Source organism: Bombina bombina, chromosome 1 (genome assembly GCF_027579735.1).
Source record: "Bombina bombina isolate aBomBom1 chromosome 1, aBomBom1.pri, whole genome shotgun sequence".
In the NCBI taxonomy this organism is placed as follows: Eukaryota; Metazoa; Chordata; class Amphibia; order Anura; family Bombinatoridae; genus Bombina; species Bombina bombina.
In genome coordinates, this window is record NC_069499.1 from 716,783,190 (window position 1) to 716,800,600 (window position 17,411).

At 35.3% G+C, this 17,411-nt stretch overlaps 1 protein-coding gene across 1 annotated transcript in view; it reads right to left on the reverse strand.

Moving 5' to 3' along the window:
- Positions 1–17,411, reverse strand: part of LOC128645900 (vascular endothelial growth factor receptor kdr-like) — a 353,579-nt gene that overhangs the window by 238,598 nt on the left and 97,570 nt on the right. Inside the window, exons 2-3 of the mRNA XM_053699216.1 lie at positions 16,485–16,581; positions 8,902–9,128 (exon numbers count right to left, since the gene is read on the reverse strand). Of these exons, the coding sequence (XP_053555191.1) occupies positions 8,902–9,128; positions 16,485–16,581 (324 nt within the window). The remainder of the gene's footprint in view (positions 1–8,901; positions 9,129–16,484; positions 16,582–17,411) is intronic.

A 17,411-nucleotide genomic window follows, 5' to 3' on the forward strand; every position in this document is an offset into this window, starting at 1 on the left:
CTCAGGTATAACAACCAGAGAGGGTGCATAAAGAATTATTACTGGCTGACAGGACACATACTGGGATTACCAGGGTACCCAAATAATTATATAGAGAATGTATGTTATAAGATTGATTTAACATACACGTTGTTGTGGGACCCATTTGTCTAAGTATAGCCAAAATAGTATTACTCTGGGGGTACAAAGATAAATATTTCAGGCCTTTGATATTACAGTCCTCCACCCAAGAGAATATATATAGTCTAATCACATGAAAGTGTTAGTGTCGATTTTAATTTGTGTGTTACCCTTATTTTAAGTGCAATTCATAATAAAAGTTATATTTTATTTTTACCCGGTCTGGATAAACTGCCTCAAAGTCTAGGCTAAGAGTGCTTACATGTGCATACTTTCAGGAGATATCCACATCTTTGTGAGAGTCTTCTTTGTCTTTTTGGAAAATTTATTTTTATGCATTTAGCACCATTCCCTACATAATATAAACTTCACAAATTAACAAATATTGAGTTTAGAATTATACAATAACAGGGAAATAGCCCGTGTGGTGCCTTTGTTCGTGTGTCGTAACATAACGACACCCAAAATACATTTTATATAAATAAACTTGCAGCGTTACTGCAGTGATCACCTAGCTGATAAATGTCGCATTCCTTTTTAAAATACGGACCGATATTATATTTGTAATCCCATGAGCACCTGGATAATGTGGTTAAAAATTAATAAATGGTAGAGGAATTCTATGTAAAAAAAACACACCAATTAATATTTTTATAACCAGTCTTTTAGAGTGCGTGGAAGATGAATAAAACACCCTCTTTACGCAGCTCTCTCCATCTTTTAAAACTTCTGTATTTTTACTGCAAAGAAGCTTATTTTTTGCAATAAAAATTATATATTTTCTAGCGACAGAATTTCTTTAAAAATATCTATTTATTTTAAAAAGAGAATTATGGCTAAGTGTCTCAGTGCTGAGGAAGCAGCTGAGTTCTCTATAAAGTCAGACTCTGATTCCTTCACTGATGGTATATAAACTAAATATTTCTATAAAGTACACACCAAGCCGCATCAAATGAGAGGCCACATATATTGCTAGCACAAAAATAGACAATGTAATAATAAGTGGAATATGGCTCTTTGCTAAAAAAAAACATTTTATGCAAAGCACCATATTCCATTAATTGTTGCGCACCTCAATTATGTACTAGAGATACATGTAGCCCCTTATTTGATGCACCAAAGGGTGTACTTTCTACAAATGTGTGCTTTGTGTACCATTTTTTAATTTTCCAAGTGGCTAGAACTGTTTAATTGCAGACATGGCAATCTTGAAATAGTCTACAAAATAGCCTTTCAACTTGTATGGGTTATGTCTGCAATCAGACAGCTGTAGAAACCTGGGAAACTAAGATAAAGTACACATTTTTGGAAAGTACACCCCTTGACACATCAAATGAGGGGCTACATGTATTGCTAGCACAAAAATAGACAATGTAATAATAAGTGGAATATGGCTCTTTGCTAAGATCTTTTTTTAAGCAATGCAACTTATTCCATTAATTGCTGTGCACCACAAAATCATGCTAGAAATACTTATAGCCCCTCATTTGATGCACCAAAGGGGTGTACTTTCTGCAAATGTGTGCTTTGTGTATCCCATTTTAATTTCTCAGGTGGATAGAACTGTTTAATTGCTGAAAATAGTACAGTAAATTGTAAGATGCTGTTTTTGCAATAAAACAGTGGAAAACAATTGTGAAATGTTCTCAATTTTTGCTTATTTCAGACAGGTTACCTACTAAAAATGTTTATCCACACAGGTTTTGATGAAAGAGCTTAGAAAAATAAAATTACATACTATTATTTATTGAGTCAGGAGTAAAAAAAATACACTTTTTTCATATTTTATGCGCTATTTTTTAAACCTGATGATACACATATAATAATGGTATATTTTGAATCTGCTGGGTCTGCTGAAAAAAACAATATATCGTTTGTATAGTATATTCACACAGACTTTACTTCTAAAAGTGTTTAAACGTGAACTGCAGCAAAAAGCTCAAAACCAGCTTAGCACACAGGTGGGAAATGGCTTAACAGCCAAAGGGTTAAGCAACTTTCTAATTTACTCCAATAATCAATTTGTCATCGTTCTCTTGGTATCTTTATTTGAAAAGCAAGAATGAAAGCTTAGGAGCCGGCCCATTTTTGGTTCAGACCTGGGTAGCGCTTGCTGATTGGTGGTTAAATGTAGCCAATCAGCAAGCGCTACAGAGGGTTCTAAACCAAAAATGGGCTGGCCCCTAAGCTTATATTTTTGCTTTTTTAAATAAAGATAGCAAGAGAAACTTTTTTAAAAAAAATTGATAATAGGAGTAAATTAGAAATTTGCTTAAAATTGCATGATCTGAATCGTGAAAGAAAAAATGTGGGTTTAGTATCCCTTTAAGGTAAGTATTGTAGCTACAGGTGAACTTTTCACCTGCAGCTTTGGAACATTTACATTAATTTTAACAAAAAACAAAGTAAATGTTTAATGGAAATGCAGTATTTTAAACAAAATGAATACCGAATAGTGCAGCCCCTGAAAATTCTGAGAAATTAATTTCACTGAATATTGTAAATGAAAATTTTGTCCGAAACTAAATTTTCTTGGCTGCACAAGTATCTCTATAAAAGCTTATGGATATATTTTATGTTGCCAACCATAAAGTTTACAACAGTAATAGGAACTACGCCTGATAAAGTAGCCATTAAAAAATATTGTATTAAAGGGATATGAAACCCACATTTTTTTTTTATGTTCAGACAGAGCATACACATTTCTAATTTAGTCCTATTATCAATTTTTCTTCTTTTTCTTGGTATCTTTATTTGAAAAGCAGGAATGTAAGCTTAGAAACCGGAGCATTTTTGGTTTAACACCTGGGTACCACTTTCTGATTGGTGGCTAAAGAGCTGATTTAACAAAGCATGTGCAGACATGATCTGCTGTAGCGGATCATGTCCACCGCACATTGATAAATGCAGACAGCATAGGCTGTTGGCATTTATCATTGTACAAGCAGTTCTGGTGAACTGCTTGTTCAATGCCGCCCCCTGCAGATTTGCAGCCAATCGGCCACTAGCAGGGGGTGTCAATCAACCCGATGGATGTTCGCCGCCTCAGAGGAGGCGTATGAGTTAAGGTTCTTAACTCCTGTTTCCGGCGTTACATTCAGGGCCATTCAGCCCTTGTTAAATCGGCCCCTAAATGTATGCTTACATTCCTGCTTTTTCAAATAAAGATACCAAGAGAAGGAAGAAAATTGATAAAAGGGGTAAATTAGAAAGATGCTTAAAATTGTATGCTCTGTCTGAATCATGAAAGAAAAAAAAATTGGGTTTCATATCCTTTTAAGCTCAGCATTAAAACAGTAGGGAGTTTGAGCTGTAAATGGGGGCCAATGGATGTGAGCTTCCCTTTCCATGCAGCTGGCCCAGTATGTTACAAGTGAGTTGGCAGGACAAGGACAGTTTGAGTTAAGATTATCATTGGCTTCTTTGATGCATACTGATGTGTGTAACCTGCTTGCCTTTAGACAAGCAGCTAATATTAGCTGGTAGTGGTGGCTTTGATGGGAATTGTTGCAGATTAATAATGTACAGAAATTAATGTTATCTCTTTCATCTTGTCAGTGGTTTCAACAGCTGCCTGATGTGATGGTTGCCATTGTCATGCTTTCATCCATATTTACATAAAAATTAGATTAGTTATAGTGTACTTTAAGTTTAATAAAATCACCAGGCCTTTGGATAATAAGCCAGGAGGAATGTTATTGGGAAAAATGTTAATTTCTGTTTACATAAAAAAATAGATAAAGTAGGAGGTGCTAAAGGTGATTATATTAAACTGTTAGCATAAATGAAACATGTTCATTTAATACATTTTAAAATCCTAATTCATATAACTATAAAACCATAGCAAGTTTTAAAAAAGTTTACAGATGTATCACCAATGTTTACAAGCAACAAAAACGTTCCTGGTATTGATGGAATTTGTTAAAAAACCTGCAATGGCAACGGGCCAAACTCAAAAACTCTGGCAGTGTGGCATAATGTAAAATAAATACAAATATGGGAAGGATTTCCAGTGAATGCATTTTCAATTCTGTTTTATATAATAATAATAATATTTTTGTTGTTGTACGTGTGAATTCATTGCTATCTATTAAACTGATTTCTGATGTCTTCATGTTCAAGATACTTACCAGCTGACGAGACAGAGCTTACAAAATGTGTAGTATGCAATTAATTCACATTTTAATACTTAACGGGACATTCAAGTCAAAATAAACTTTTATGATTCAGACAGAGCAGCAGTTTTAAGACACTTTCAATTTACTTTTATTATCAAATTTTGCTCAGTCTTTTTATATTCACACTTTCTGGGGAACAAGATCCTACTGAGCATGTGCACAAGCTCGCAGGGTATATGTATACTAGTCTGTGATTGGCTGATGTCTGTCACATGATACAGGGGCCCGGAAAATGGAAGAAAAAAACATATCAGAAAAAAATCTACTGCTTATTTTAAAGTAAGAGTAAGTGCTATTGCATTGTCTTTTTATTATGTACTTGTTAATTATGTAATTCTACTGCATTTAGTGGTCCTTTAAGATTTTTTTTTTTCTTTTCCAGCATGTAAAGCAAGTAATCTAAAAGGGGTGTTTTATCATTCCAGCGAATTCATCAGACTAGCGAACAGAAGTGACGTTCCGTCAGCTGTCTGATGAAGAATACGCACCATGCATGCGCTACACATTCTTTCTAGCATTTCCCATCAAAAAATGATCTGAATATACATAAAGGTGTTTGCAAATGTGGTAGTATTTTGCTAAAATAATTGTCCTACAATCTGATGGCTGTGCGCCCGCTGTCCAAAAATCAGCTTTGTGACGGGTAATGCTAGAAAGAAAGTGTAGCGCATGCGCGGTGCGTATTCTTCATCAGACAGCTGATGGAACGTCACTTCCGTTCACTAGTCTGATGAATTGGCTGGAATGATAGAACAGGGGCAGTAAAGTCAAAATTTAAACTTAAATGGATAGTTTAAGGAATTATACAACAGTGAAAACACAATATATGTATTATTTTCTGACATCTATCATTAAAATATTACTTTAAATCTTTATATCTGTGGAACTAAAAAGCATTTTTACAAACATCTGCCTCCATTTATTCAAAGAAATGCACTTTTCCATATATAAAATTACTTAAAGGGACATGAAACGCAACATTTTTATTTCATGATTCAGATAGCGCATGCAATTTTCAACAACTTTCTAATTAAAGGGACAGTCAAGTCCAAAAAAACCTTTCGTTTTTCAAATAGGGCATGTAATGTTAAACAACTTTCCAATTAACAATTTTGCTTTGTTCTCTTGGTATTCTAGTTGAAAGCAAACCTAGGAAGGCTCATATGATAATTTCTAAGCACTTGAAGGCCGCCTCTATTTTATTTACTTTTCACAGCAGGGGAGAGAAAGCTCATGTAGGCCATATAGATAGCATTGTGATCACGCCCGTGGCTAGTGGCAGACACTGCACTAATTGGCTAAACTGCAAGTCAATAGATAATAGCTAAAAGTCATGTGATTAGGGGCGGTCAGAAGATGCTTAGATACAAGTTAGTCACAGAAGTAAAAAGTGTATTAATATAACAGTGTTGGTTTTGCAAAACTGGGGAATGGGTAATAAAGGGATTATCTATGTTTTTAAACAACAAAAAATCTGGTGTTGACTGTCCCTTTAACTTTTATTATCAAATTTTCTTTGTTTCACTTGCTATCTTTTAATGAAAAGCAGGGACGTAAGCTCAGGGGCGTAAACGTGTCTGGAGCACTATGGTTGTAGTTTTGCAAGAATGTTATCCATTTGCAAGATCACTATATTAAGAAAAATATTATTAAAAATATATTAAGAAAATGTACTGAAATTTAAAAAAATGAAGACATCCTATCTATTTTGGAATCAAGTTGCATCAATAACATTGATGCTGTGCAAGGCGTATATGCAGTCCAAAGGAGAGCAAGGAATGCTATTTTGCACAGCTTTCCCTCCACAATCACTGGACTTCAACTCCAATTAAAAAAGTTTGGAACATTTGAAGAAGGAAAAGACACTGTAATATCCATAGACACTCTATGGGACACTATAGCTATATGTATATGTGTGTGTGTGTATGGACAGCATTGGCTCTCACCTTGAGATGAATACTAAGTGGTTTTGTATACACTGGTTTCTATGGTAATATACTGACACTACTGACACATTATAGTGGTTCTGGGTAGCAGCAGTAATAGTTATCATGACCATGCAAATGGCAGTTATTTGGGTGCACATTTAAGCTTTAAATGAATGTCGCTTGATAGGAATTTCTCCAGCACAAATGGGAAGGTGGTAAGTTTATATAGATGACATGTGTGACACTGCTTTCTGTCAATTGTTTTCTGAAGAAGGGGAATAATTACCTGAAACGTCAAAATAAAGTTATCACTTTGTGTAAAAATCCTGCAAGTACAGAGAAAATTACCTATATCATGCTTAAATGTTACCCTGTATCCAGGCAGATGTCCTTTTATGTATAGACTAGTCCTAAAGCCCGTTCACACGGGCCGTGTTGTGTTATATTTAAGTTTATTCAATCTCTCTCTCTCTCTCTCTCTCTCTCTCTCTTTCTCTCTTTCTCTCTTTCTCTCTCTCTCTCTCTCTCTCTCTCTCTCCCCTGTGCGCCCTCACTTGCCGGTCCTCGCGCTGCTTCCCCTGCGCGTGCGATCAGCTCTGCTGACCGGTCCTCGCGCTGCTGTCGGGTGGGTGCGCGTGCGATCAGCTGCAAGAGTTTGTCTGAACTGCGCATGACGGCTTCAGACAAACTCTTGTCTTTTATAATATAGGATAGATTATCATTTTGAAATTGATATATCTATATTTTTATCTATCTATGTGTCTAATCTATCTCTTCTGTGTGTCTTATCTATCTATCTATGTATCTATATATCTATATATCGATTATTATTATTATCGGTTATTTGTAGAGCGCCAACAGATTCCGCAGGGCTATAAACATAAGCGGAATACAAGGAAACATTTATCTATCTATCGATCTATCTCTATTTATCTTTATCTATCTATTTATCTTTATCTAACTATCTATCTATTACTGAAAGAACACATCACTTTATTATATTTTACGTTTTGAATTCTTTTATAAATACTTTTAAACCGTGCATTTGCATGTCTACCCAATCAGATGCAAAGGACTCAATTAATATGCCAATATATCTTGCTGATTCAGTATTAGTGGTTGTGAATGAAAGACATCAAATCTAAAGTTCTAAATCTAAAGTCCTGGCATCAGACATCCAGTAAATATAAATAATAGCATCTACTGTTCAGTTTTCACTGAATCACGCTTCCTTGTAAGGGAGGATAAGTTGTCAAATACTAGGAAGGGATTACCCCAAACATGCAACAATACAGCAGATTCTGTTTCGGTGCATGTAAGTTTGACACCTGAGACCTCATATCTTTGAGCCGTTTTAATAACTTTTTTGTGCAATATTTAAATATTAAATACAAATTGTATTAGATATTGTTATTGTGAGTGTAAGTGTACTTTGTAATCGCGTTTACTTTCAAATTATTATACGAGCGGAAAACTCGAAACGCGCAAACACCTGCAATATACCCCTTATAGCTGGCGGCGCATAACTGTTAGTGCTCCACTTGTAATCTGGCCCATAGGGGCGCACTTTTTTTTTGCTTGCGCGCTAAGTGCATTCAACGTAAAAGACTACTGCATATTACAAGTTGAAAGTAAAATACGCACATACAAAAGGCCTAGGTGTGCTTATGTCAGGACTTTGGAGATCGCAACCATGCTAACTTCTTCTCCCTATCGAATTCTAAGGGGTGCGCCATGAAAAAAAATATCAGTTGTGTGCTAACCCAACACTGCGCTAGACCAACTGCGCTAAACCCAAAGGTGTTAGGAATACTTTACATTCCTATGTTCCTCACATAGAGGAAAATTTTCTATTTCTTTTTAAATATATATTTCTCTATCTATCTATCTATCTATCTATCTCTCTCTCTCTCTCTCTCTATATATATATATATATATATATATATATATATATATATATATACTATAATCGTGTTTGTAACGTGTCCGTTAAGGTTTTCTTTAATAATATATATATGAATAATTTTTAATAGATAGTGTATTTATGAGTGTAAATGTATTTTTTTAATGTATTTATGTTGTTTGATGCAACTTCTAATTTAGCTCTAACACTTAACTCTAGGGGGTAGATATATTAAGCAGCTTATGCTGCATTCTACGCCCATTGTTTCAGGCTCGCCTGAAACAGAAGTTAAGAAGCAGCGGTCGTACTAGCATATGCTGTCAGCATTTAGCGACGTCAAGCAGACATGATTCGCTACAGCAAATCATGTCAGCTTGACCTATGATAAATCTAACACTAGGTCTGCAGTCTCGCTAACCTGACAATCACAAATTTAGTTTGCACTCATGATGTTTACTTTCAACTTGTAATATGCGCACAAGTTAATATATTTCAACTTCAATATTGTGCGTGCACTAACTTAAGAGCGCCACATGTAATCTAGCCCTCTGTTGTTTATTATAACAGGGTGAAATCTAAAAAGAAATCAGAAAAAAATACAAGTTATTGTTTTATGCTATAAAAGGAATGTAGGATAAAGTAGATTGCTTTACAAAAAATCTTAACTCCTTACTATGAATGAAATGTTTAACTATTTCATATGTTTTGTATGAAAACTGAACATTACTCAACCAGTACAATTAGTTTATATGCTTCCAGGTATGGCTGTTACCTTTGATAAAAATGTAACTCGTGGCTTTCAGATTGTGGCTGTGCAGGGCCTGGCTATATAGACATGTGATGTATCCAGTGTCACTCGGATGTGCATCATGGATGGTTAACTGACTGCAAGTGAGGTGCTTTTCATCAGGACCACGACACTGCTGCTCCAATACGCTCAGTCTGCCGTTTGTGGAATAGGCATTCTCTTCCCAGAGCCACGTTAATGGAGCAGCCCCCCTGTACAGAGAGAAGAAAACACAGCAAGCAGCTATAACAGTAGTGAAATAAATGAAGCACTGTTAATATGTTTATTAATATTAACCAGGTAAAGCAGAAGAAAGAGCAATATCTAAACATGCTAAATATAAATAAATAGACAGACAGACTGGTAGGCAGATACAAAGATAGATAGATAGATAGATAGATAGATAGATACATTCTAAACAAAATTATTAAGTTAAAGCTGTTTAAATTAATTTTGATAGAGGGGGAACTTCCGGGCAGTGGCCACGATTAGTTGCATAGCTGCATGCTGCTGCAGCTTCTCTTTGAAAAATACAGAAATTCACATGTCAATACATTGATCCGTTTAATATTTTATTAGAGCTGTTTTGCATTTTGAATTCTGCATCTATTGTGCTTTGTTTCATAAGAATTGCTGCTGGCATCGGTGCCTGAAGCCGTTACAAGAACTCGGCCTGTATTATACCCCTGGTATATTAAAACGCAATCTTCTTCTAAATATCCTAATAACCTGTGTGGATAGAAGATTGTATTCTAATGGAGATTCGGGAGCAGCTGGCTTACCATCATACCGCACTTGGAGAGACCTTACAAGCCGCTTTCGGCTCCCTCAGACTGCATGATGGACTTGTTTCCTCACCCATGTATCCTAGCAATGTTGCCAATGCGGGATCACTCCAGCTACCACCCTGTATTGTACGCACGGAGGGAAGTTTGGACACAGACAGCGAGGCCCTAGGAGTAGGGGCTGTACCTCTGGAGATTGTGGCCGGCGATGGGGAGGAGGAGATATAACCCCTAAGGCTACCTAGGAAACCATGTGAGATTGGACCTAGTTCCACTGCAGCCGGGTCCAAATCAGATACCACCCTGCTTGTGACTTTTAGGGGCAGGACCCCGTGCCATTGATCGCAAATCTTACCTCCCGTCTCTCTGCCGTACCTGAACTCTGGTAAATACAGTTAAGGAAATCCTCAGCACTCCAAATTTCTTTTATGGCAATTTATTGTTACCAAGTAGCAACGTTTCGGGGTCACAGCCCCTTATTCATGCTTTATATAAGGATGAATATATAAGCATGAATAAGGGGCTGTGACCCCGAAACGTCGCTACTTGGTAACAATAAATTGCCATAAAAAAAATTGGAGGAATGAGGATTTCTTTAACTGTATTTACATATTCCTTGGGGTCCTGGCAGTGTCCTCAGATCCTACGTGCACCGCTCCACTGTTGTGCTGTTTCTATTTCTACCATACTGAACTCTGGTAAAGGGAACCGTCCCATCTTAGTAGCCGTTGGACAGCAGAAAGGCTACAATACCCTCGCAATATCTCCCCTCATACAGGACTCTCTTGCCACCGTTATTAAAGTTCACAATCCCCATGTCAAGCCGCTTTCTCTACCCTTTACCCCACAATGATATATAAGAGAACCTCCAACAGAAGAGTAGTGGGGTAAACTTCTATAGCAAGTCATTTTGAGAGTTTATTCCAAGCTATACTCTTTTTTTGCCAATGTTTATGAGGTCTCTGATCTATACCTGCCTATGAAAGATGTAACTGACCTTACTCAGGGAACTCCATTAACTATTGTTGAGTTTCTATATATGCTGTAGCATCTGGTGAAAGTCAGTATAAGTTGCTGTTTTTATTTTATTACACTTTATTTAGCACTATGTAGAGCTATATTAATAGGTTAACGCATATCTTACTATCTCCTTGTGCAATTAGACCACGTTGTGTGCTTATAATGATGAATTTCCACATATACCATAGTTACTGGTGAAAGTTAATAGATATTATTTTTAAGTGTAATTTGTTTAACACCGTATGGAATTATACTCTTTAGTCAACGCATACCTTACTATTTCAGTGTGTCATAAGAGCATGTTGTGCATTTAAAATATTTTTGCAAGCCTTTTCCTCAAATCCCTATCAATTTTCTTTTTTAATCCGTGCCATCTGCGGCCGAGATGGCATGGTTTGCTTATTAAGACTTTGAACATATAGATTAGGCTTATGACTTATCCATTGCTCCATTCTTTTACACTCCCAAAATTGGCAATCGTACATTTTGGGGTATTTGCCTCTCTCATATCTTCTCAACCCCTATTGGGAAACTTATAGGTTAGCTCCCCACAGGCTCTAGTCATTTTTTACATCATATAATATCTATTTTATTTTTTCTATTACTTATTTAAGTAGCTTGCTGCCATGTAAATATAATTCCTTACTAAAATACCACACATGGTTCTTATTATTATTCCTCTTGAATTACCGTATTTACCTTATCTGTTCAAACATTCTATTATAAAAATGAGGTTTACCAGGTGAGATCCATGAGTGGTCTCCTATATCCCAAGGAGCCTTCTGCCTTCTTAATGCTTTATATGAGGTCCAAAAGTGTCTCCTTGCGTTCATTGTAAGGCTCAAAGATACAGCAAAATAAAAATGAAACCTGAGGTCCAGACATTGAGACCAAAAAGTGGTCTCCTATAGTTAGGGTAACCTTCTGTTTTTTTTATCATTTACTACATACGGTGTGAGGTCCAAGAGTGGCCTTTTTGAAAAGTTAAGAAGATTAAAAAAAAAAAAAAAATTCACTGGCGTACTGTTGAATTGTTTTTTCTTTTCTTCTTTTTACAGCAACTGTAAATATTATTAGCTATATACCATATGGATAGCAGACATTGCTTATTACTTTTATTTTTTAATATGTAACCTATTCAATGTACCTTGATGCAAGCAATTTTGGAATGCAAATGTAAAATGCTGTAATACTTTATTTGTATGGCAAAACTTTATCTCAAATAAAAATTAAAAAAAAAATGTTTTGATAATAATTGGAAGTGTGCGTTTGTGCAACACATTGCTCATTGCATGATAACTGATAAGATCAGCTCTCACAGTCACACCCCTCAAGTATAAAAACTAAAAGAATATTTTTTTGCATTGTATGAACATTTACAAACATGCTGCGGAATCCATTGGTTCTACAAATAACCAATAATAATAATAATAATATATTTTAAATACCCACTTTTTAGATGCAAGTAAGAAAAAATAATGAGCTTCTTATTCCTTTAGCAAAGCATTAATAAAATAGGGCAACTTAGGAAAGATTAATAATCAAATAAAGACTAGAGAAAAAAAAGAACTATATGACATAAATTCTTCATATAATTTAACAATACAGGAGGGACTTAGAATCACAAAAAGTTTGTGCTTTAAATCTAGTGTATTATGATAAAAAAAGAAAAGAAATGTGAAGCTTTAACCCACTCCCTCGATGTGGTAGACATAGTAATGTTATACTTAGTACAAAGATAATAGAAATAATGTCCCAATGAATAGTTTTAATAGGAATAATTATCATCAACTTACATTTTTTTTATTAGAGGTTATAGTAATTATGTGTAAGAGCATTGAACATTGTATAATAATGTAATCTTACCAAAGGTTCACAAACACATTGCAACTGGTTTTATTTAAAGGGATATGAAACTCAAATCTTTTTTCATGATTCAGATAGAGCATTTCATTTTAAACTTATTTCTAGTATCATTTTTGTCCTTGTTCTCTTGGTATCTTTTGTTTAAAAGCAGGAGTGTATGCTTAGAAATGTACGCCAGTCCATTTCTGGTGCACTATATGGCAGCAGCTTTGCAAGAATGTTATCCATTTGCAAGAGCACTAGAAGGTAGCACTATTTCCTGCTATGTAATGCTCTAAGTGCCTGCCTAGGTATCTCTTCAACACAGAATATCCTTGGTTGTAAGCAAATTTGATAATAGAAGTAAATTGGAAACTTTTTTAAAAAGAGTATGCTCTGTCTGAATCACAATTTATTTATTTTTTTAGGGGGGGGGGGGTCATATCCCTTTAAATAATTTAACAGTGAGAAATGTAAAACTCCAGATAAAACCATGAACTCTGGGAAAATATTAATGGGGCATCATGTTGCTTGTAATTTTGACAGATTTTTTTTTTTTACTTTAATAATGAACTATTAAATATGTTATTTGTATGCATTAAAAGATTACGTTAAGGTTAATAATGAAAATAACAGATAATTTATGAATGCCCAGCTCATCCCTAAGAACTAACTGCTCATTGACACAACTCATAGAAAGTGTCATACATTTTTAAATGCCTTCTTTATAATGCAACATGGGAATATAATTGACTTAAATGCCCCTTTAATTAATGTTACAAAAATAAAAATAAATGAGAAGAACAAATATGTGAAAACAAGCCAATAATAGAGTGTAATATTATGTTGCTATAAACTGAAAGGTCATGTAGTGTAATTTAAAATCTAAATATAGATGTTGTGAGTATGCATTGTCCAAACATTATCCGAGCTTAATAAAGTCTTAACTCTGTTATTTGTACTCAGAAATGTGCTCAAGTCCCCAGTGCAGCTTCCTTTTTTAATTATTAGTGCCTTTTTGATACCTGTTGATTATGATCATTGCATGCATGTTTTATTGGCCTCTTCCTGAGATGGAGAGACATTACTTTTACAGGAAATCCATTAATGGGGCACGTAAACATAAATGAGCAACTCTTATTCTAATAAGGTCTTGGTCGTGCAATGACCAGTAGACCTTTCCTCCTCCCAGTTCCTTCCCAGAAAGGACTTTCTGGCTCTCAGCTCAGACTGTCTGCCTGCAGCCTTCCTGAGGCTCATACCACTGCGGAGATGATCATCTTAAGAACACTTCCAGTCACTGAATGATGTACACACCAACTGTGTCAACTCATAACCACCATATAGTAGCCATTTCCACCTAAGCAAAATTGTATTATTGACCAAGACAAGGCAACCATTTACTCCTAATGAGAATAATTCCCATTCCCCTTGGTAAGATCTTGAAATTATTTATTTCTTTAGTAGACAATCAATAATACACACCACACCAACTAACCACTTGTAGAACTTGAGTTGTAGTAACGTATGTTCTGTTAGGGGCACCAATGGAAAATAGAGTTTGTCTATCTTTTTTGGTTATCAGTGCTTGGCTACATTTGATGGAGCTTAAAAATGAGAAGAAATAGAAGTTAAAATGAAGCTTTCTTGAATCAGAGAAATGTATTTCTATTATTAAATGGTCTTGTTTTTTTTAGAGCAATTTATTTATATTATCAAATTTTCTTCTTTTTCATCTCCTATGTTAATAGCTTCTTTTATGAGAGCACACTGAGACGGGACCATAAACGCACATGTTTCTTGGATACTATGAGTAACAATGTTTGTAACAAGGCACGTGCACACTCCTGAGCCTACCTCAGTATGACCTTAAAGTGAATGTAGATTTTGATGCTAAAGTGCCCGGTTTTTAAAACTTCGATTGAAAACAGGGGCACTTTAATTCATCAAAATTTACATTTTCCTGTTGAGAAAAAAACTTACCTTTTAATCTTCACAGCAGCTCCAGCTTCCTCCACCCATCGCAAAGCCTCTTCCTGGGTCTAAAATGAGGCATCCGGCTTCCTCCAATCACAGCGTTGAATCAGACACTGATTCCCCCGGGGGGGGGGGGGGGAAGCTGTGATTGGAGGATGACCTATCAATCATTTCTGACATCAGAAATGGCTTGTGAGACCAGAGGAAGCTGGAGCTGCTGTGAAGATTAAAAAGGTAATTTTTTTTTCACAACAGGAGTGAAATGTAAATTTTGATGAATTGAAGTGCCCCTGTTTTTAATTGAAGTTTTACAAACCGGGCACTTTAGCATCAAAATTTACATTCACTAAATTTCAAAAGAGGATGCCAAGAGAAAGAAGTACATTTGATAGCAGATGTAAAATAGAAAGCTTTTTAAAATTATACTTTCTATCGGAATCATGAGCATTTAGTTATTAGTTCCCACAAAGGGGTTAAACACACAATAGAATTGCCCCTCGAGATCCACACAGCACTTCTGGTCCCAAGCAGAAAATGGCATTGATCCAATCAGAAGCGCTAGTCGCACAAATCAGATGTGTTGCTAGCACTGCTAATTGGATCAGTGGTGGTTTCTGCTTGGGACCAACAGCACTCTGTGAGTCCTGAGCAGTACTTCTACTGTGTGTTTAACCCCTTTGTGGGGTTTGAACATAGAGTAGTGCGTAGTCAATAATCATAAGATTATATACTTTAATGAATTTATAGCATGTCATTTTTTTGACTGTTTTGGCCCTGCAAGTAGAAAATACTAAAGCTATGCCTGATACAATGTTAGCTAAGCCTAACAGAACCCTTACAAGCATTTCTATTAATATATTTATTCTTCTTTCATTATGACCCATAACAATGTGTTCTTACATATTAAAAATGATAACTGTGGAGCATTTGGTTCTTTCTCCATATGATGCTTTATTGAACGGACCTTCTGCCATATTGAGCAAAGCCTACAGCAATCTATTTGTTCAGCAGCACATTGTAGTCTAGCTGAACATTGTTAGTCCACTTCTTCCCTACAGACTTAGTAACTGAAATGTTAAAATAAACAGTATGTTTTGTAATATAGAAATACAGAGCCATTTTTATGATAATACTTGTATTTACTTTCAACTTGTAATACGAGGGAAATACCGGATGTGCGCAAACAGCCACGATAAACTGCTTTTCGCTCGCACTCAACAGTTAACATGCCACTTGTAATCTAGCCCTTAAAGGGACAGTATACTGTAAAATAGTTTTTCCCTTAATGTGTTTACAGTTGCTTTTTTTTACCAACTGCAGAGTAAAAAATGTATGAAAATTTGCTTTTTAAGGCTTATTTGTGTATATTAAAGCTCTGATTTTGTGTTTTGAAGCCACAACCTAATAAAATGGGTTGAGCTTGTAGGTATAATCAGATCTCATTACTGTATCACATTGTGCACATATACCTGCTTCTTTATCTTATATCTGTCCTTAAAACAATCACCAGTACTTTGAGAGAACAATGGAAAATCAACATTTTATTACCTTATCTCAGCTTTATCACACTGGGAGTGTAATTTCTTCTGCTGGCTGTGTTTACAAAGCTTATCTATAGCTGGTACGCGCGGCCACAAACTTTCAGAATAGGTGGGGATACCACATGCTAAATCAACAATTTCAAATGCCAATATAAGGGTAAAGGAGCTACTTGTAAACAATTTAATACACTCCAGCAGGTAAAGTGGATCATTGGGAACAAATTAAAGGGGAGAAATTTTTTGAGTAAACTGTCCCTTTAATGTGTTAACTTGTTATTATGTAAATTATTTAATGATTTAAATGATCTTCGATTTTAATTTTTACCTTAATTTTCAATGAGATAACACTTTTTGCACGTGATCTAGATACATGACACAAGAGCACAGTACTTGCCCTTACCTGCAGGATACAGTGAATGACTGTCCTACGTTGATTACAATATGGCCGTCTGCTGGGCTTAGTTTGGGTTCTGATAACTTGTGATTTTTCCGAAGCCCTGTGAGAAGAGAGAGAAGATTTCTTTAAAGCAAGGTAAATATATTGTTCCTTATAATATTAGGTTTAATACAGATATTTTTATTTAAACTGTCTCTTGTAACTACTAATTTCACTGCACATTAATGCACACAGTAAATAATTGAGCTTTTTATTAAAGAAAAAATAAGATCTACAATTAAAAAAATACATTTTTATTGTAACTTTATCCATCTTTTCATTGAGAAGTAAAATGCATTTAAAGAAATATTAAATGCAGTAGAATTGCATAATAAACTAATGCATAATCAAAAGACACTAACACAAATTTAACTCAAATTTAAAAATGTTCTTCTATTTCACTGCCCCTGTATCATGTGACAGCTATCAACAAATTATAGACTTGTGTAGTTTACTTTTGACTTTACTACCCCTTTAAGTAGATGGGAAATAATGGTACTTCCTGTTTTTATATAATATTTAAGAGGCATGAAAGTCATAGTTCAGAGAGAGAATGCCGTTTTAAGAGAATTTTCAGTTTATTTCTATTATCACATTTGCTTTGTTCCCTTGTACACTATGTTTAAAAGCATACCTAGGTATGCTTAGGGACAGAAATACAATACTGGGAGATAGCTGTGATTTATGGCTACACACATATGCCTCTTGACTCTGGCTAACCAGATGTGTTCAGCTAGTTCTCAGTAGTGCATTGCTCCTCTCAAGCTGACATTAACAATGTTTTTAACCCCTTTGCAGATGTTAAACACATAGGTCTAGATTTCAAAGATTACATTGCAACCCTGCTCTAAGAATCGAGCACAATCTAGTATTACAAGTGAATAGTAAAAA